The sequence below is a fragment of the Elephas maximus genome, chromosome 15 (genome assembly GCF_024166365.1).
Source record: "Elephas maximus indicus isolate mEleMax1 chromosome 15, mEleMax1 primary haplotype, whole genome shotgun sequence".
In the NCBI taxonomy this organism is placed as follows: domain Eukaryota; kingdom Metazoa; phylum Chordata; class Mammalia; order Proboscidea; family Elephantidae; genus Elephas; species Elephas maximus.
The window spans coordinates 91,984,232-92,006,731 of NC_064833.1; the positions used below are offsets into that span (position 1 = coordinate 91,984,232).

Consider the following 22,500-nt stretch of genomic DNA (forward strand, 5'->3'; position numbering starts at 1 on the left):
TAAATTATAGCCATGGCCAGTGCTATAGAAATAAACACCACTGAGTAAAAAGACACTGACAGAGGGGCCTTTAGCTGAAATCTGACATAGGCATTTACCGGTTTAAGATGTAGGACAAGACATTCCAGGCAGAGGAAACAGTGTACAGAAAGTTCTGGAGCCATAGGATGATGAGGGGAAGTGGTATTTTCTAGGAACAAAAAGAAGACCCTCATTCCAGGGACACAGAGAGTGATGGGGAAGGTCCAGGAAGAAGCTGCCCATGGGGCAGAGGCCACTTTGCACGAGGTTTTATTAAGGATTTTGGTCTCTGTTCTAAGAGTGGTGGAAGACTGACTAGCTGTTTTAAGCAAAGCAAGTCAGATTATTTGATTCTCATCTGGAAAGCCTTAAATTCTGCAATTTAAGAGTTGAACTAAATCTATTAAGCTGGGCTGCTTTCACAGATTTCATCCAATAAACAAAAGTAATGTAATTTGAAGTCCCATTTTATTTTCTGAGTTTTATCTTAAGTGTTATTATCTAATTTATGAAGTCACCTTCTGAAATGAATTTAACCTTTAGGATTCTAAATGTGTGATTTACAAAAACATGTTTGGACTCAAACCATTTAAAATTCAGGAGGTATGTTATATATAAAAGAAAATTTGTGGCAAAGCAGAGGTTAGTTGTATCTGGTCATTAAAAGATAGTTTTAAGTCTAGTGTGTTGACTGAGGAATGGAAGTATTAACTATTTCCATCTGAAATTGTTATCCAACAACCTTTTCTCTCCCTAAATCGACCCCAGGGATAGGTTTCCTACTGACCTGCTATTAAAAGTCTAAGTACTAGAAAATTTTTGGATTCTGTAGTGCAACAAGCCAAAAAAAAAAAACAGCAAAAGGTAATACCCTGATGACAGCTACACAGACAAGACTAACTTAGAGTGTAGTTTTCTGTCCCAAAATGTCCAGACTACATGGTCTATAGGACTTTATTTCATCTTTTATACTACCAAAAACTTGCCCAGGTAGTGATTCATTTTAATCAACTTTTTCTTCTAAGAAATGGAGATGCATTCTTAATTTTTTTTTTTCCAATTTCCAAACGTTTCTGGACACTCAAAGTGACCATTAGCACTTGATTTCATCATAAAAACAAAAAACCAAACTTCTTGCCATCAAATTGATCCTGACTCAGGGAGACACGTTTTCTTACCTCTGACGTAAAATCATTCTGCATTGTATTTTAAAGAATAAAACAACTTTAGGTCTGGAAAAGTCTTAGACTTTATTTATTCACTCATGGATAAATGTATTCAACACCACTTAAATACAAAAACATTATTTCATGTGCTGGGGTTAGCATATTTTTAAGCAGATAACATGCACTTTCTAGGTTTGTTTGCCTACTGCTCTCTCCTCCTGTGAGGTAGTTTTCATAAGTGCCAGTATCCCAATATATTTTTTTTTACATGTTGTGAAAAATAAAATTAGTATAGTAAAAAAAAAAAAAGTACATGTACGAAAATACCTCAGAGTGGGGGAGGGCTTGGTTGGTAAATGTAGAAGACATTATTTGTGTAAAAATACAGTACAGCAAGGCACGAAATAGTCTTCCCAAAAAATTCAGTGCCCTCATTCTAGTTTAGGATGGGGGAAGAATAAAAACATTAAACAAGAGTTGTAATAAATGAACAAATATTATACTCTTTTAGAAGCTGATAATTATAATGGGAAAAGAATAGAGCAGAATTTAGGAGATTGGCAATTTGGAGTCCTATTAAGGGTTTCAAATGGGTTTGACCTAATCTTATTTACTACTTTAATTTTACTCATAAATCTTGATAGATTATGGTAATAACTTCCCTTTATTTAGTGTTTGTTGCATGCTAAATAAGCATTTTCTATCCATTTTTTCCCTTATTCATTTTTTTCCACACTCTCAGTTTAAATGAATAATTTCTTTAATACAGAGCAGCACAAAGCTGGTTGCTATGAGGAGGAGGTTAAAGATGTCCCAAATGTCCAACTTTTCCAAGCTGCCGTACCACTCCATCGTCTCTAACATCACCTACTCCTTCTACCCTCAGTGCTCTCTCTCCTGTCTTCAGGTTCCCTAATTTGCTGCAGCATCTCAAAGAACTCACAAACTGTATTAAGGAAATGGCTCACTTGGTTGTGGAAGCTGGCAAATCCCAAATTCATGGGTCAGGCATGGGCTTCTCCCAACCCACATGGCTGCCGGGGCTGACGAACCCAAACCAGCAGTTCAGACCACAGGCTGCTAGCTCACAAGGCTGTGGAAGCTGGCAAATCAGGTCAGACGATAGGTTGCCAGCCTAAGGAGCTGTGGAGGCCTGCGAATCCCAGAATCAGCAGGTTAGACAGCAGGCCCCTGGGGAGGTCAACTGATCACGAACCAGAAGGGAGATCCAGATGCAGAGAGAGCCTCACCAGGACGCACACATATATCTTAGATTCAGGCCACACACCAGAGGGTGCAACTTTAGTAAGGGTGAGACTTGAGTCATGCCTTCCTGCAAGGCTGTGACCCAAGACACACCTTATACCTCTCCTGCATCATTAGCACGTGGAGGTCAGAATCCACAACACATAAAATGCAGGACAACTATACAATATTGGAAATCATGGCCTAGCCTGGTTTAAACATAACTACACCCATCACAAGTTCCATATACCTTATTTGCATAGTCCCACTCCCATCATTGTGTGTGTCACAAAGACTATGACTAGAAGGGCCATATTAAGTAGTTCATTGCACTGCACAGTCACAGATCATGATCACCTTTTATCCATGAAAGTCCCTCATGGACAGAATCAATGCTTGTCTGGGGACATACAGACTAAAGGTAGGGTCAGAATTAGAAGGCATTTCAGCCTATGTTGGAGACTTTCTTTACAGAGTTTGTGAAGGATAGGTACTTGGGTATTGGGTTGATGGGAGATAATGAGAAAAAGAGGTATGAGCAGTGGGTTGGAATTTCAGTCTGGGAGAAGTTTTTGACATTTAATTTACCGTGTTTCTTCTTATAATACAGAAATAGAAAAAACTCTAATTGCTAAGAAAAAGTGGAATATCACTACTTTTCTCAATATTGCTTACCTTTTATTTGTGTTTACTGGACACAATATTAAATATTGGTATTAACGGGCAAAATGTCTTTTTCAAAATAACTTTTGTCCTGTGGGGAATGAAAGTTTAGGAGGTTTACTTATTCTGGAAATAGAGAAAACTCAATGGAATCTAAATCGTCTTTTCAACCCTCCTTTAATACTGTTTCTTTTCTATATAACATCTTATTCTTTCATGTACTTAATCTATTTTTCAAATACTGTTTTCAAAATTTTTTCTCTGTAATATAGAAAAGTGATTTATATACAGTTATTTCAAGAATTTGATTCCCCTCTACCTGTTTAGTTCACTTAATTTTCTTTCTTTATTTCTCATTTGATCCATGAGACCAAAGCACTTCTGCGGTATTCTAGCCAGTTTGTTTTATTCTGATAATTGCTTAGGATGTGCTAACACACAAAGAGGAATCTAATACCAGTCAAGGAAGTGCAGATGAGTCCCTTACCCATGATGCCCACATTCTGACTGTGCTCACTCATTTGTGCAAGTCCAGACCTCCTCTGGTCACTTCATATCCTAAGGGATCCTCCTTGCATCTTTGAATGTTCTAGGCTTATCAGAATAGAGTAAATTAGCCAGATAATGTAAACGCATAATCATAACTTTGTATTTTCAGTAACAATTTCTAGAATGTATAGCATTGCTAAACATTGAAGAGAAGGCCATTTTAAAGTCATTACCTATTTTTTTTTTGAATGAAAAATTTTAAAGTCTACTGTTATTAATTATTGGATGTCACATTGAAATTCTAGACAGGGAGATAAATTTCAAGAAAACGCTATCTTCTTAGTGTAGAAATTCCACAGGTGTATTTAAATTCTGGTTAGTGTTTAGTTAACATGCTGTTCATAATCTGTAGAGTTTCTTGGCTAAAAACTACATATTTTTTATTAAAAAAATACAATGTGCACTTTTTTTTTTTTTAATCTTTCCAGGGGGGAGCAGAACATAACATTCCTGTTGTCGTTTCAAAAATCTCCAAGGAGCAAAGAGGTAAAGAACTTGGGGAAATATATAGTAGCCCTATTTCATAAACCAGACTTCTTGAAGAATTAGATGATTCTTAAGAAGCATAAACTAGTGTGTAATAGGCTTGCTTCAGTCCCACATGGCTGGGCAGTATAAGTGTCCTAGTGTGACTCTATGGGTCTGTGCTCTTCATCACTCCATGGGAGAGCTTCTCTCTGAGAGCAAAGCAAGGATAAAACAGAAGCTTGTGGCCTTGTATGAACTAAGGGCTCGGTAACCCTCCCCACTTGTGCCCTTAAACCAACAAACAATGAAACTAACGATACAAGTCATCTGCAGTTAGTGACAGTCATAAATGTTCCTTTTTAGTTCTCACCTGCAGTTTAACTCAGACCTACATATGAAATTTGACCTAGGAAAAGCAATGAGGACACAAACCAACTGTTCCGTAGATTGAAATCAGGAAACCAGTCTGATGATTACTACTTAACTTGGAGCTGAATCCACAGCTGATGGTTTGAATGTCTAGGTATCAAACTTCTGTAGAGGCCTTCTCAGACTTACAAAGGCCTCAGGTCATTTGGAAGAGGGACCAAATTTTTAGCAGCTGCAAGTTCTAAAATGGTAGAATTAAAGGGAAAGATCTGTGCATGAGTGTCAAAGTTTGAAGTGGGCTATGTCATATGATTGTTTTTTAATTTCCATTCCTGGTGAAACTTTTAGCATGCTAACCATATAAAAATATTCAAATTTTCATTTCTTTTATATGTTTTGCCTTTATTTGATTAGAAAATGTAATCGTGTGAAAAATAATAACTGATGCATAATCATTTGCTCTTTTTCATTCATAGCGGAACTTTCAGGATTACTTTTTATTGGGGATGCAATTCTACAGGTATGCATTTATCATTATTTTCTATGTGCGGCCAAGTGTAAACTCCATTTACAATATACCATGTGACGTTATGCTTTCCTTTGCGTTGCAGATAAATGGCATTAATGTGAGAAAATGCAGGCATGAAGAAGTGGTGAGTTTCCTTGACTTTTTCCTAATGCTGTAATTTTTCTCATGTGGAAACCAGGGTGTATTGCATTCCTGAATAATTGTTGATTTTATTCATGAGGAAGATATAACATTCGTCTAGTGTTATAGCTATCATAGACAGCTATAACATAGATAGCTATCACTGTCTTACTCTCAAATGATCTGCTCATTGACTTCTTATTAGAAACAAATCAGTGGTTAAATTTGCTATGTTTTTCCAGTTTTCTGTTAATTACTACCAACTACTGTCATAAGTGTGTCTCTAGGTGCAACGGATCTCTAAATCTTTGCAAGCATTTCGAAGCTTCTACACAGTATAATTTATGTCTGTATGATCTCATACAGTAGCAGGGACCAATGCCAGAGCATATCAAGACTGTGTGCAGTGCGCATGTGTTTGTGTGTGTCAGAGAGGTATAGACAGACAGAGACAGAGGCAGAGGGCAGTTTAGAGGAGCTTAATCTTGAGACAGAGTGGCTTAGCACTAGGCAGAGTGATCATCAGATTTTACCAGGGTGTTTTTTGTTTTTTGGATGTTTGCAAAAATGCAGATTCTGAGGCCTGACCTCAGATATTCCAATTCAGTGAGTTTGAGTGGGCCCAGGAATCTGGATTTCAGCAACCAGCCCAGTGGTGCCATTGCAGATGGCCTCACAACCATACTAAGAGAAACCGAAGGCTCGGGAGTTTCTCTTGGGAGTGGTAAAATGACGTAAACAACTACACTGAAAGGAATGAGGCAGTGTTAGGTAAAAACATCTACCAGCATTGATTGAATACCATTCGTGGAACCCTTACTGAATTTCAGCCCCACAGGAAGGAATAGAAGAGAAATTATGTTTAACAGTTTATAGTCAAGGAAACCAAATGAAAAACTCTGTAAGGCTTCTGCTTCCCAAGGCTCTAATTAAATTATTTGTTTTCTGTGTATACTGCCCCTCAGCAGCCTCTGTGAACTGTTATTTGGGGAAAACCCTGACATACTTACATGGGATTATTATGCAATTTCAAACCTCAGTGAGGCAGCCTCCAGCATCTGTGAGAAGCCCCATTTTTACAAGTAGTGATGTTAAAGAGGATTCTCCATTACAAGCACATAGAATAACTAACCAAGCTTTGTTAATATTCCACTGGAAACCGTGGTGGAGTAGCGGTGAAGACCTAGGGCTGCTAACCAAGAGGCCGGCAGTTCAAATCTACCGGGTGCTCCTTGGAAACCTTTTGGGCAATTCTATAGGGTCGCTATGAGTCGGAATCAACTGGATGGTGACGGGCTTGTTTTTTTGTTTTTTGTGTTTTTTTTGGTCTTTTTCTTCTCAGAATCTCATTTGAGATCATCATATGGATACTCTGTGTAACATATAACTATTGCTAGTTTTCTATAAACATGCAGAGAAAGGTAGTATTTTAGAATAGATTTTTAAACAAATGGGAGAGAATAGCACCCTTAGAGCACGCTGCTGTGAAGTTTCCTATGTAAATTTTAAATATAGCCATGTAAGCAAAGATACTTTTAATTTTAATCTTTTTTCAAAAGTACAGAGTGATCTGAAACTCATTATCCAGGGAGTATATAAAAAAGTGCAATCTCTTTTACAGCCACATGCTGTCAGATGGAATTTTGTTTGCAGTTTGCTCTTCGGAAGCCGGCAGCATGCTTCCACACACTGTGATGGCGCTTTGATGAAAAAGATTCCTGTGGCAGAAGAACTAGAACAATGCACCAGTAATGCCGCTTCTTATGGTGCTCATTCTGTTTCGAAGAAAAGGAATTTGGAATCGTATTGAAAATTACATATGGCCCTTCACCACAAGATTTGATTTTTTGAAAGGCTTAACTTTACCAGCTTTGAACTATAGATAGTAATATTATTTAGTTTGAATCTTTCACTTTCCAAAAGTGGTTAGGTGCTTTTCTCCTCACTGCTTATTATTACCTAAAAAATATACTTATACCTCAATAGGACTGAGCTATTAATTAAATATTTAAGAATAGGCTTACCCGGGCAGAAAAGGCAAAACAAGATTGGAGGATGCAAATAATTTTGAAGTAACATGCTGATACACCACGTTCTTGATTCCAAGTCAATGATTAATATGGACTTCCATGTTAAAAAACCACTTGGACAGGTGTAACAACATGGTATTTGTGCATGTAACTTTTTTTAATGAGCTACTGTATTCAATGACATTGTTAGAAATTCTGCATTCTGCCTCCAGTCAACTTCCCTCAGAGAATAGATGGGATAGATGATACCAGATGTTTCCTTCTAAAAGAACATTTCTGATTTCAGTTTTGAGATGTATCTGTATGAACAAAAAGGTTCACTGCTTTTTATTTTTATTATCTCATTGATAGAAAAGATTATATAACTTGAACTGCAAATAACAATTACCCTAATTATGAGTTCATAATTTTGAACCAAACTCTAAAATATCTTTACAATTTTAATTGTAAAGAATTAATTATTCAGCATTAGTAGGTAAATTGTGTGAATTAAAATGGCATATTCATACAATTAAAATAAGATATCTTCATTTTGATAAAAATAAAGCAAAATGATGATTAATGGCATTTTGGTTTGTTGTGATACATCCTTGACTTATTTAAAAATTTCCATTAGAATAAAAATAACATTCTTATCTTAGACTAATCAGAAAAAAAAAAAAAGATATTCCAAGGGCTATACCATAACATCTAAAATAAGGCATTGATTTATGTATTCAAAAAGCCTAGTAGGTCTTATGAGTCACAAAGGAACATATTTAGGATGTGATTTTGGCAAACAAAGATTTTAGATCCTGTCAAAAAATTCTAAATGTCATTCAATTACAAATTGTGTTTTACCTAACTGCTAAAAATTATACTGTTCAGAATTTGGAAATAGGTTTTTGATCTCTTATAGGTTGGTACTTTCCTTAAGAATTCTAACTATAATATATTCTTTTTATTTTTTCAAAAACTACCTCTAAAGAAAGTAATATATGAAATAATTTAACTTTTATGCTTCCTACTGGTTTGAGAAATGTTAAGTGCAAAGACAAAAAGTTCAGAAATATTATTTTTGCTATCTCTGATTTTGAAAAGAAATAGTGTATCCAGAGCTTGCCTTATTTACATACTTAGCTTTCCATGAATGCTCTTAGGCGCCCCTTCTCTTCTGGACCATGTATCTGTCCCTTGCTGAGGTAATGATGCAGGTAGCACAGAAGACACTTTAAAAAATGCTTTTTTTTTTTCCTCCTGGATGCGAATTCTTATCAAGTCCTTGCTTGTTCTCTTACGTTTTGAGCTAGGCTGGGCAACTTAGATACTTCAAAGACCCTATTTTGTAACTTTCCAATTTTCCATCTAGAGGGGTAGAAATAAAGGATTCAAGAGCAGCAGGCATAATAGACCGTGTCTTACTGGGAGCAGAGGGACATTCCTGAGACAGACATGAGCATGTCTGCAATTCCCTCATACCTTCCACCAGAGCCTCTGCTCAGTCACTTTCCAGCCAAGAGGCCAGAATGGGGAGAGGAACTGTGTGTTACACATAATATTCACATACCTGATTTATTTTCAAAATCATAATATTAACCAAACTGAAAGGCAAGTAAAACAATGTGTATGAGAATGGAAGCTTGAGGACCTCAGTTTAAGTTTTTATCAGAGCAATGTGTGTTTGTAAAGGCCCTAAATCTCTCTGGACCTTGTTTTACTTAACTGAAAAATGTTGGTATGGTAGTTCTACTTCTAGCTTTTTAAGGAAACACCAAATCGATTTCCAAAGTGGTTGTACCATTTGACATTCCCACCAGCAGTGTACAAGTGTTCCAGTCTCTCCACAACCTCTCCAACATTTATTATTTTGTGTTTTTTGGGTTAATGCCAGACTTGTTGGAGTGAGATGGAATCTCATTGTAGATATGATTTGCATTTCTCTAATGGCTAATGATTGTGAACATTTCCTCATTTATCTGTTAGCTACCTGAATGTGTTCTTTAGTGAAGTGTCTATTCATATCTTTTGGCCATTTTAAAAAATGGGTTATTTGTCTTTTTGTAGTTGAGTTTTTGCAGTATCATGTAGATTTTACAGGTCAGGCGCTGTTTGGAAATGTCATAACTAAAATCTTTTTCCCAGTCTGTAGGTAATCTTTTTACTGTTTTGGTGAAGTCTTTGGATGAGCATAGATGTTTGATTTTTGGGAGCTCCCAGTTATCTAGTTTTTCTTCTGCATTGTTGATAATGTTTTGTATACTCTTTATGTCATTTATTAGGGCTCCTAACATCCCTATTTTATATTCCATAATCTTTATCATTTTAGATTTTGAGTTCATTTTTGTGCATGGTGTATATCCACTTATGCCAGCACTATTTGTTAAAAAGACTATCTTTTCCCATTTAACTGTTTTGGGGCCTTTGTCAAATATCAATGGCTCATGTGTGGATGGATTTATGTCTGGATTCTCAATTCTGTTCCATTGGTCCATGTATCTGTTGTTTTACCAGTACCAGGATGCTTTAACTACTGTGGCGGTATAATAAGTTCTAAAAGCACATAGAGTGAGGCCTCCCACCTTGTTCTTCTTTTTCAGTAATGCTTTACTTATCCAGGGCCTCTTTCCCTTCCATATGAAGTTGTCGATTTGTTTCTCCATCTCATTAAAGAAAGTTATTGGAATTTGGATCAGAATTTCTTTGTATATGTAGATGGCTTTTCGTAGACCAAAAAAAAACCAAACCCAGTGCCGTCGAGTCAATTCTGACTTATAGCAACCCTATAGGACAGAGTAGGACCGCCCCATAGAGTTTCCAAGAAGCACCTGGTGGATTCGAACTGCCAACCCTTTGGTTCACAGCCATAGCATTTAACCATTATGCAACCAGGCTTTTGGTAGAATAGACATTTTTACAATGTTAAGCCGTCCTATCCATGAGCAAGGTATGTTTTTCCACTTATGTAGGTCTCTTGGTTTCTTGCAGAAGTGTACTGTAGTTTTCTTTGTATAAGATTTTACATCTCTGGTAAGATTTATTCCTAAGTATTTTATCTTCTTGGAGACTACTGTAAATAGAATTGATTTGATGATTTCCTCTTCGATGTACTTTTTGTTGGTGTAGAGGAATCCGACTGATTTCTGTATGTTTTTCTTGTATCCTGATAGTCTGCTGAACTCTTCTATTAGTTTTCTTGAGGATTCCTTACAGTTTTCTTTGTATAAGATCAAGTCATCTGCAAGTAGAGATACTTTTACTTCTTTCTTGCCAATCTGGATGCCCATACTTCTTTATCTAGGCTAATTGTTCTGGCTAGGACTTCCAGCACAATGTTAATAAGAGTGATTAAAAAGGGCATCCGTCTCTGGTTCCTGATCTCAAGGGAAATGCTTTCAGACTCTCTCCATTTAGGATGATGTTGGCTTTTGTTTTTGTATACATGCCCTTTATTATGTTGAGGAATTTTCCTTCTATTCCTATTTTGCTGAGTTTTTATCATGAATGGTTGTTGAACTTTGTCAAATGCCTTTTCTGCATCAATTGATAAAATCATGTGATTCATGTCTTTTGTTTTATTTATATGATGGATTCCATTAATTGTTTTCTTAATATTGGACCATCCCTGCATACCTGGTATGAAAACCCACTTGGTCATAATGAATAATTTTTTTTGATATGTTGTTGAATTCTGTTGGCTAGAATTTTGTTGAGGATTTTTGCATCTACGTTCATGAGGGATATAGGTCTGTAATTTTCTTTTCTTGTGATGCCTTTACGTGGTTTTGGTATCAGGGATATGGTGGCTTCATAGAATGAGTTTGGTAGTATTCCATCCTTTTCTATGCTCTGAGATACTTTTAGTAGTAGTGGTGTTAACTCTTCTCAGAAAGTTTGGTAGAACTCTGCAGCGAAGCCATCCTGGCCAGCGTTTTTTTGTTGTTTTTGGCAGTTTTTTGATTACCTTTTCAATCTCTTCTTTTGTTATGGGTCTATTTAGTTGTTCTACCTCTGTTTGTGTTAGTTTCGGTATGTAGTGTGTTTCTATGAATTCATCTATTTCTTCTGGTTTTTTCAAATTTATTAGAGTACAATTTTTCATAGTTGTACTGTGATTTCATAGTAATTTGATATGGTTCTTTTAATTTCACTTGGGTCTGTTGCAATATCATCCATCTCATTTTTTATTCAGGTTATTTACTTCTCCTGTTTTTCTTTTGACAGTTTGGCCAGTGGTTTATCAATTTTATTGATTTTTTCAAAGAACCAGCTTTTGGTCTTGTTAATTCTTTCAATTTTTTTTTTCTGTTTTCTATTTTGTTTAAGTCTGCTCTAATTTTTATTATTTACTTTCTTCTGTTGCCTGAGGGTTTCTTTTGTTGCTGTCTTTCTATTTGTTCAAGTTGTAGGGATAATCCCTTAATTTTGGCCCTTTATTCTTTTTGTATGTGTGCATTTATTGATATAAATTGACCTCTGAGCACTGCTCTCGCTGTGTCCCAAAGGTTCTGATACGAAGTGTTTTCCCTCGCATTGGATTCTATGAATTTCTTTATTCCATCCTTAATGTCTTCTATAAGCCAGCCTTTTTGGAGCAGCGTATTGTTCAGTTTCCAAGTGTTTCATTTCTTTTCCCTACTTTTTCTATTATTGATTTCTACTTTTATGGCCTTATGGTCAGAGAAGATGCTTTGTAATATTTCAATGTTTTGGATTCTGCTAAGGCTTGCTTCATGACCTAATATGTGGTCTATTCTAGAGAATGTTCCATGTCTGCTACAAAAGAAAGTATTCTTGGCTGCTGTTGGTGGAGTGTTCTGTATATTTCTATTAGGTCATGTTGGTTGATTGTGGCATTTAGATCTTTTGTGTCTTTTTTTGAGCTTTTTTCAGGATGTCCTGTCCTTCACTGAAAGGGGTATGTCGAAGTCTCCTCCTGTTATTGTGGAGCTGTCTATCTCCCTTTTCAATGCTGATGGAGTTTATGTATTTTGCAGCCCTGTCATTGGGAGCAGAAATATTTAATATGGTTATATCCTCCTGGTATAGTGTCTCTTTTCATTATGTTGTGTCCTTCCTTATCCTTTATGATGGATTTAACTTTAAAGTCTGGTTTGTCAGAAATTACTATTGCCACTCCTGGTCTTTTTTGATCGTTGTTTGCTTGATACATTTTTTCCATCCTTTGAGGTTTAGTTTGTTTTTGTCTCTAAGTCTAAGGTGTGTCTCTTGTAGGCAGCATATAGACGAATCATGTTTATTAATCCATTCCGCCACTCTCTGTCTCTTTATTGGTGCATTTAGTCCATTTACATTCAGGGTAATTATGGATAGGTATGAATTTAGTGCTGTCATTTGGATGTCGTTTTCTGTGTGTTGTTGACAGTTTCTTTTTCCCACTTAATTTTTTGTTCTAAGTAAGTTATCTTTATATATTGTCCCTTTCTCATATTCATTCTTGTTGATTTTGTTTTTGCTGAGTCTCTTTTTATTTCTTGTATTTTATTTTTATGTGTAGGATAGTTTGTCTCATTTGTGGTTACCTTGTTATTTACTCCTGTTTTTCTAAATTAAAACCTAATTTTATTTCTTTGTATCGCCTTGTCTTCCTCTCCATATGAAAGATCTATGACTACATTTCTTAGTCCCTCTTTATTATTTTAACATTGTCTTCTTTTACATAATATCATCGCTGTTTCCGTTTTGAGCATTTCTTTATCTTGACTTATTTTTGTGATTTCCCTGTCTGTGTTGACCTCTGATTGCTCTGCCCTGTGTTCTAGTCTTGGGTTGATACCTGATATTATTGATTTTCTAACCAAAGAACTCCCTTTAGTATTTCTTATAGGTTTGGTTTGGTTTTTATGAATTCCCTGAACTTCTCTTTATCTGGAAATGGCCTAATTTCACCTTCATATTTGAAAGACAGTTTGCTGGATGTGATTCTTGGCTGGCAATTTTTTTCCTTCAGTTTTTTATATAAGTCATCCCATTGCCTTCTTGCCTGCATAGTTTCTGCGGAGTAGTCCGAGCTTATTCTTATTGACTCTGCTTTGTAGGTGACTTTTCATTTATCCCTAGGTGCTCTTAAAATTCTCTCTTTGTCTTTGGTTTTGGCAAGTTTGATTATAATATGCCTTGGTGAATTTCTTTTAAAATCTACCTTATGTGGAGTTCGATGAGCATCTTGGGTAGATATCTTCTCATCTTTCATGATATCAGGGATGTTTTCTGCCAATAAATCTTCAACAATTCTCTCTGTATTATCTGTTATCCCTCCCTGTTCTGGTACTCCCATCACTCATAGGTAATTTCTCTTGATAGAGTCCCACATGGTTCTTAAGTTTTTTTCATTTTTTAAAATTCTTTATCTGATTTTTCTTCAAATATATTGGTGGCAAGCACTTTATCTTCAAGTTCACAAATTCTGCCTTCCACTTTCTCAGTTCTGCTCCCCTGACTTTCTCTTGAGTTGCCTAATTCTGTAATTTTATTGTTAATCTTCTGAATATCTGATTGCTGTCTGTCTATGGATTTTTCCAGCTTATTAAATTTTTCATTATGTTCCTGAAAAAGCATTTTGATTTCTTCCACTGCTTTATCTGTGTGTTCCATGGCTTGGTCTGCATATTGCCTGATTGCTTTCCTGATGTATTGAAGGGTTCTGTATATTAATTTTTTGTATTCTGCCTGCGGTAATTCCAGATAGGCACTTTCATCTAGAAGATCTCTTGATTGTTTTGAGAGCTTGTTGAGGTCTCTTTCTTTATGTGACTTGATATTGACTGTTGTCTCCAAGTCATCTATAAGTTATTGTATTAGTTTATTTTATGTTTGCTTACTATATCGTAGCTTCTTGCTTTGTTTTGTTGTGATATGCCCAAATGCATTGCTTGAGTGAGCTAGCTTGATTATTTTTGCCCTTGGAGCTCTGACGTCCTGTTCCCAGATGTCTAGACCTGTTATCAAGTATATCAGTCTAGGAGTCCATTCAGTTTTGTAATATGAATTCAGCTCAGGTGCCCAGGTAGCTTATCATCAAGTGTGTGGTACAGGCTCTTTCCTATAGTGTTAGAGGGGCAGGGGTGATTGGTGTAGATACTGGTATCTGGTTGCAGCAGTGTGTCACACTACGTACAAGGAAGGGGGCTGAGAATCGCCCCCCAAGTGTCTCTGAGGAAAGAGTTTCCCTGTTCCCTAGAGCATATAAGTGGGTGGGTTCTGCAGACAGACCATGGGCACCCAGTGTTTTTGGTTGTAAGGACTGGGATGTACCAGTTATTCTTGGACCCCTGTTGTTGTTGGCTGGGTGACCTTAGTGGAGCTACCAGTCCTTAGGCCCCTGATGTGGGTAGGTGAGGACCCTGTTTAATAGGCAAAGCGGCGTCAAGCATCAAACACCCACCTCTCCACCACACAGCTGAAACAGCTGTAGTCTGCCAACAAGGGCTTATTCTCCTGAAATAGGCCCACCCCGGTCCATGCAGTGGGGAAAGGTACTCAAAGTACACAGACCGTTTATGCCTGGACTGGAGCTGGTTCTTTCCTGAGCTGGCAAATTAACTTCTCCCCCAGTTGCAAATTTAATTCTTTTCCAGGGCCTGGAGGATGGCTCTAGGTGCTCAACAGGGCCAATCTTAGACCCAGGAAAATCAGCAGTCACTGAAGCCTTCTTGGGGGCGAGGGGCAAGGGGCATGTGAAATATACACAAGTGCTTGGCTTTTGCCAAGAGAATCATTCTTCCCTGTTTCCAGAGGTGTGAGTAGACTATGTGGCTGGGTGCTTCTCCCTGAGGAAAAGGCAGCCGAACGCTAGTACCAGCCTGCCCCGGCTGCTCCCGGGAATGGTGCCTGAGGGCTCCTGGCAATTCAGGTCCAATTACTCCTCTCCGCTTCAAAACTATCTCTTCCTCCCCCGCCCCTCTGTTTGTTTTGTAAGCTTGCCTTTGATGTTCAGGGCTTCTAGCTTGTCATAAATACACTCATTTCGCTTATTTTTTCAGGCCTTTGTTGTAAGAGGGCTCGCCAGAAGCATCTGTCTATTCCGCCGTCTTGGCCCTGCCTCCCTACGTTGTCTTCTTGAGCTGTCCTTTGAGATCTTCTATTCAACTCTTTTCCTTCATCATTTCTTTTGTTTGCTTTGGCTACTCAACATTCAAGAGCAACTTTCAGAGTGTCTTCCAGCATCCATTTCAGTCTTTTCTGCCTTTTTAGTGAACTTTTGCTTTATTAATGTATGGTGGCCTTGATGTCATTCCCCAACTGGTCTGGTCTTCGGTCATTAGTGTCCAATGAATCAAATCTTTTCTTGAAGTGGTATCAAACTGGCACAGGTGATATCTATATATGTATTTGGACATATGTATATATATAAATTTTATATATATTCATATATATGTATTCATGTATACATATGAAAAATCAAATCAAACCCATTGCCGTTGAGTTGATTCTGACTCATAGCGACCCTATAGGACAGAGTAGAACTGCTGCATATAGTTTTGAAGGAGCAGTGGATTCCAGCTGCCAACCTTTTGGTTAGCAGCTGTGGCACTTAACCACTATGCCATAAGAGTTTATATATACGTGTGTATTATATATATATATATACACACATATATATATACACACATATATATATACATATATATACATACACACACACACAGTGAAATCTGTGAGAGTCAGAACTTGACAGGACTGCCTTGTTTTTCCAGGTCTTGCAAGTTTTCTGCCTTTACAGAGTGCAGTCTTACCACTTTTCTATCAGTCTTTATTAGTGAAAAATATTTGAGTTTTCTGTATCTGACAGATTTCTACCTTATACAGCTTATATAGGTTCTGGCTTTCACAGATTTTAGTATACATATAAATAAATATATAAGTATGTGTACATATATATAAATATGTATACATACGTATACACACACAGATACACATGTAAATGTGTGTGTATCAACTCTGGTTATACTACAATTTTGTCTCAATATAATTACATGTTACTTTATTTCTAATACAAATTGCCTTGGTAATTGAGTCTGAGGCTGGCCAAAATAAAGAGATTATTGAATGCTTCCAAGTTGATGATTTTGAAATTTTAAGTAGGAAGGATAATCATTACTTCATTCATTATAGGATCTTTCATATAGATCTTCATTTTGCGAAGATGGAATAAATCATATGTGTTTTTGGAATGTAAATTCATTGAATTTCTTTTTCTTGGATATATGTTATTATTTCTTTTCAGTTTTTCCTGAGGACCAATTAGAAATAATTTTTTTTAATAATAGATTCCTTAATGACATGAGCAAATATTTAAAATATGTAGTTGAGTTTTAAGAAGTAGCTTTACTGACATCATACATATTCTAGTTGAGTGACGTCAATTCAATTCTGACTCATAGCAACCCTATGTACAACGGAATGAAATACTGCCCAGTCCTATGCCATCCTCACAGTCATTGCTATGTTTGAGCTGATTATTGCAGCCACCTCCTGATACATTCAAAGCACGTGAGATAAAGTCTCACCAGGCTCCCTTCTAAGGAACATTCTGGCTGTACTTCTTCCAACACAGCTTTGTTCATTCTTCTGGCAGACCATGTATATGCAATATTCTCCGCCAACACCATATTCAAAGGCATCAATTCTTCTTCAGTCTTCCTTATTCATTTCCACTTTTGCATGCATATGAGGAGATTGAAAATACCATGGGTTGGGTCAGGTGTACCTTAGTCCTTAAAGTGGCATCTTTGCTTTTTAAGATTTTAAGGAGATCTTTTTTAGCTGATTTGTCCAATGCAATACATTGTTGGATTTACTGACTGCTGCTTGCATGGGCATTGATTGTGGATCCCCCACTTGTCTGTCTATTTGTTCTAGTATGGTGGCTTGTATGTTACTGTGATGGTGGAAACTATGCCACCAATATTTCAAGTAACGGCAGGGCCACCTATTGTGGACAGGTTTCAATGGATCTTCCAGACTACGACAGACTAGGAAGAAGGAGCTGATGATCTACTTCTGAGCAAAATGGCCAGTGGAAATGTTTTGTAAATCTAGAACTACTCTAAAATAAAATAAATATATATGTATAAAGAAAAAAATGAACAGAATTGTACTTACCATAATCTCATTTTCTTTTCCTTTTCGATTGTTCACTTTTTCCCTTTCTTGTCTTGAAATGTGAGTTCATAGAGAATGAGGCTCTTTTTTATTCAATTGTTTCTGTATTGAAACTGCACATTATCAATAAATACATAGTGAGTGAAATAATGAAATGCCCTCTCAGTTTCAATCCTGACTAACTAGTCTAAGACATACTTTTCCTCCTCTCCTGTAGGTCTTTTTTTCCTTCTTATTTTCTCAGTCTTTTGAAATAATTTCCACAATTTTTATATTCAGCTTTCCTAACAGGTCTTCTGTCAACCTAAGGAAAGAACCAGCAGATATCTTCACTGTACTTACTGGTTCTACAATATGTCATTACTCTTCTCGGAAATTACCACAGGTTGACAGATGCATCGATAGGATTTAGAGTTTGATGTTCCATTCCGAAAATGCCCCCTTGAAAAATTCTTTGAACTCAGTCTTATTCTTTATATGATTTTACATTTGATTGCTTTAGGATTTATGTTTTAGAATTCTTTACTTCGAGGTTTTGGGTTCTTGCTTATTTATTTCTATGTCTAAAAAGAAAGATTTTTCTTTTTTTTTTTCCGAATTATACACTTATGAATGCTGTATAAAATTTGGTAAAATGAAATTTAAATTTCCTTCCCATTCTTTATTCCTGAATTTCCATGCTACTTATCAGCCACTTCACTCTTGTACTCACTTAATCATATATATATTTTTTTTAATTTCAGCATTTCAGCAATAACTCCTTTCTTCGCAATGTAAACTATATTCATTGAAAGTATAAGTTCTCTAGTGTGCCTGTGTAAGGAAAACTATCCTTGATTTCTTTGGGATTTATCCTCTTTCAAAGAATGCTATTAGAATTTTGGGGAAATCCTAGAGTTTATCTTGTAGCTCTAAAGGCTAGAGAGTATGTGGGTGCATAAGATCGGATACTTTCAAATCTATTTCACTGGGGCTCCATATATTTATTGAATAAATAAAAATATTTCTACTGTACTAATAAAAACACTTTCGATGAAATTCAACTTATTTTAATTAATGAATATTTTTCATATAGTAATGATCAATATCACTACCTATCTATCTGTCATACTGTGGTGGCTTGCATGTTGCTATGATGCTGGAAGCTATGCTCCTAGTATTTCAAATGCCGACAGTGTCACCCATATTATATAGGTTTCGGATTAAGGCAGGTTTCAGATTAAAACAGACTGGGAAGAAAGTTCTGCTCGTCTATTTTTGAAAATTAGCCAGTGAAAACCTATGGATCACAACAGAATACTGTCTGATATAGTGCTGGAAGATAAGCCCCCCAGATAGGAAAGCACTGAAAATACACAGTGGCAGCAATAATGTACTTGAGCACTCCAATGACTGTGAAGATAGTGCAAGACCAGGCAACATTTCTTCCTGTCAAACATGGTGCTGCTGTGAGTCGGGCAACTCAACTGCAGCTAACAATAAACGATAGCTAACATTTATTAAGTAAAGACATGGTACCAAGATCTTTTTTAAACATTTTGTGGGCATGAAAACACTTCATCTTTAAACCCATTAGGTACATATGTTTATTAGCAATGTTTTATAGATGAGATTGGATCATAGAGACAGTAAATAAATTACCCAGGGTTAAAAAAAAAACAGTGGTAAATTGTGGAACCGGAATTCACGCTCATGGATATCTGCCTTCAGAGCCCATATTTTAACAATTATATATGATTTAGAATAAGTTGTTTGGGCATGATTATTTATAATAATCTTTCATCAGAAAATATAATGGGAGTTAAAGTTCTTGGCATTTTTTTCTTCAGGAGTGTTAGAGAGCTTGGAAGGGATAATTGGTTATCACATCCAGTTTTCTGCCCTGCACATAAATCTCATCAGAGATTGTGTGTTTGACATGTCTCTAAGTGCTACATATCTTAGAGTGTGATCTGTTAACAGAAAAATGCTCTCTTGCAAATTTAGAGTGGCTTTTCTAAGTGCCTGTACTGTACCTATTTCACCTCTAGAGGAAAATATATCTGGCTGCTTTCTTTTGTCATTCACCCTTCTTCCACCTTCTCAACCTCCCTAATGCTTCATTTGGCCCCCATCTGGATAGAAGTAGGTTTCACAGGGCATGACATTCATACATCCTGTCATTATTGTAGCTCTCAGGATTTCCCTGTCTCCAAGATACCAGTTCTCACAGGATCACTGCCTTGGAATTGTGTCTTCAGATGCCCTCCAATCAGGGTGGCTGCTCGTCTAGGCTTTGCCTCACATTCCTCTGTGGAGGTTCTGAGCATTTCCATCGATTCCCTGTATTAGTTTGCCATGTTTGAAATGCCTAAGGTAATTTCTATTGACTAGACCTTGATGATTACAAATCTTTGCCAATATTTCAGGTTTTTCTGGGCTTGTAATAAGTGGTTATATTTTTTATTGTACAGATTCAGTAAATGTTAGTTAAAGAGGATAACAAATTTCATGAGATAGGTTATACAAACAGATGTATTAGCATTGTGCAGAATGTAAAATACTAAGATCTTATCTGCCTTAGGAGAGAGAGCCCAGGTCAACCTGACTAGAACTGTATCTCAAACATTTTAAAATGTAATACTTCTAAATTTCCTTTTTCTTTTTAAATTCATAAAATAAAATGTTCAATGTAACATTCTTCACTAGTTCTTTCTCTAGCTCTCTTTCCCTACTTCCACCTCACACACATTTATACTCACTATGATTGTGGAGCCTAAAGTCAGCTTTAGAATATATTGCTATATTTTTCTTCCTTAAAGTATTTTCCATCATGAACGCTTTTAACTTCGGGGTAGGCCCTTGGTTAGCTTGCAGTTGCCTTGGAATGCATGTGGCCAGTTTCTGTTCACTAAATTGAGATATCTTAAAAACATACAGAAGTGAAATGTGTCTAAATCCATTGCAATAGTTGTAGCTGTAATGTTATCTGCTGGAAACCCCAGGTTTTTGCTCCACATGACTGGTATTGGTGAATAAACCAGAGACCAAGGTGGGAGAACAGGAAAGGCAACTTTATTTCTTTGTACAAGGATAGGGGTCAGTCAGAGCTGCCGCTGCCAAGACTGCTCAGGAAGGGCAGGAAGGCAAGTTACTTTTAAAGAGGTTTACAAATGGGGAGTTCATACAAGTCACGTCAGGAACATTCTTAATCATACTATGTAGGCACAATGGGGTTTATATATAACCTCCAAGCAAAAGCAGGATCCAAATGCAAAATGGGGGGTAGCAAAGGAAATGATTTTTCAATACAACACTGTAGCGGCGGAAGGCAGGTAAGGAATACAGCACTCTGGGGGCTCGGTCTCACTAGTGTTTGGTTTATACTTAAATGTAGTACTTAATTTGAGAGCTTCTCAGAATAATTAACAAGCTCTTGACATACGGCGTAGCACAAAATCAAAGAAAATTAATCGGAGAGACCTAATAGTTGGTGTTCTGGACTCCTTGTTTCCCCCCAAAATATGTGTTGTAAATCCTAACCCCAACGGCAGTGGGTTTTGGGTTATACCTGTGGTTATAACCCCCTTTGGAAATGGGTTTTCTTTGTTATGCTAATTAAGCAGTATTAGTGTAGGGTTTTCTTAAATCACTCTCTTTTGAAATTAAAAAAGCAGTTTAAGCAAGTAGCAAGGAAGTAGAGATCAAGGAAGACAGATAAAGAACAGAAGCTCAAAAGAGACAAAGGTCTTCCTCTAGAGCCTAAAAAAAAAAAAAAAAGGAAAACCTTCCTCTAGAGTAGCGATTTCCAGCCCAGTGACCTGACAAATCATTGCCCCAATCAAACTGTCAGAATATTTTTCTCACGCTTCTTAGTTCTCTTACAGTTATAGTTGTGAAGCAGCTCTGTATGCAAGTGATACTTCCCCAGGTTGCTATAGGGACTAGAGCAGTAATAGATATGGAAGTAAAAATGGTTCTTTTCCCCCTCCTATTACTAAAAAACATCAACTCATCCAACTAAAGACTCAAATATAACTAAGGCAGGTGGAGTAAAAAGAAGGAGATTTCAAACACATACATGAAGACGTAGATGTCTGTAGTAGGTCAAATGGGCAAGGAGCTTTCTGGCATCTTCTTGAAAAATCAGGACAAGGGAGTCAGCTTCCCCTATTCCTATAAACTTAAACCAGAAACTGTCGAGTTGATTCTGACTCACCACAACTCGACACGTGTCAGAGTAGAATTGTGCTCCATAGGATTTTCTTTCTTCTTATTCTTTTTCTTTTTGGTGGAGATATATACACAGGACCACCACTCATCTGTCAGTTTGTTGTACTGTGGTGGCTTGCCTATTGCTCTGATGCTGGAAGAAATGCCACCGGTATTTCAAATAACAGCAGGGTCATACATGGTGGACAGGTTTCTTCAGAACTTCTAAACTAAGACAGACTGGGAAGAAGGACCTGGCAGTTTGCTTCTGAAAAAAATTGGCCAGTGAAAACCTTATGAATAGAAAGAAGAAACAGTTGCAAACGTCCATTAATCAGAATGTGGAAGGTACAAAGTATGAAACTAGGAGAATTTGAAGTCTTCAAAAATGAAATGGAATGCATAAAAATGAATATCCTAGGTATTAGTGAGCTAAAATGGGCTGGTATTGGCCATTATGAATCAAGCAATCATGTGGTCTGCTATGCTGGGAAAGACAGATTGAAGAGGAATGGCATAGCATTCATCATCTAAAAGAACATTTTGAGATCTATCCTCAATTATAACGCTGTCGACAAGTAAGACCTGGTGGAACACTGGTTTAGAGCTATGGCAAGCTCAAATCAGCTGTTCAAATCTATCAGCTGCTCCTTGGAAACCCTATGGGGCAGTTCTACTCTTTCCTACAGGGTTGCTGTGAGTTGGAATCGACTCAATGGCAGTGGGTTACAAGGATGACTAATTAATAGGACTATTATTCAAATTTACACACCAACCACTAACGCCAAAGATGAAGCAATTGAAGATTTTTTTACCAACTTCTGCAGTCTGAAATTGATCAAACATAAAATCAATATGCCTCATTAACTGGATTGGAATGCAAAAATTGGAAGAAAAAAAAGGATTGGTAGTTGGAAAATATGGCCTTGGTTACAGAAATGACAGTGGAGATCACATAACAGAATTTTGCAAGACCAACAAGTTCTTTATTACCAATATCTTTTTTCAACAATATAAACAACTATACACCTGGACCTTGCCAGATGGA

At 36.8% G+C, this 22,500-nt stretch overlaps 1 protein-coding gene across 1 annotated transcript in view; it reads left to right on the forward strand.

The window, feature by feature from the left end:
• Nucleotides 1-22,500, forward strand: part of SNTG1 (syntrophin gamma 1) — a 1,301,402-nt gene that overhangs the window by 880,150 nt on the left and 398,752 nt on the right. Inside the window, exons 6-8 of the mRNA XM_049854568.1 lie at nucleotides 4,073-4,130; nucleotides 4,958-5,001; nucleotides 5,093-5,134. Of these exons, the coding sequence (XP_049710525.1) occupies nucleotides 4,073-4,130; nucleotides 4,958-5,001; nucleotides 5,093-5,134 (144 nt within the window). The remainder of the gene's footprint in view (nucleotides 1-4,072; nucleotides 4,131-4,957; nucleotides 5,002-5,092; nucleotides 5,135-22,500) is intronic.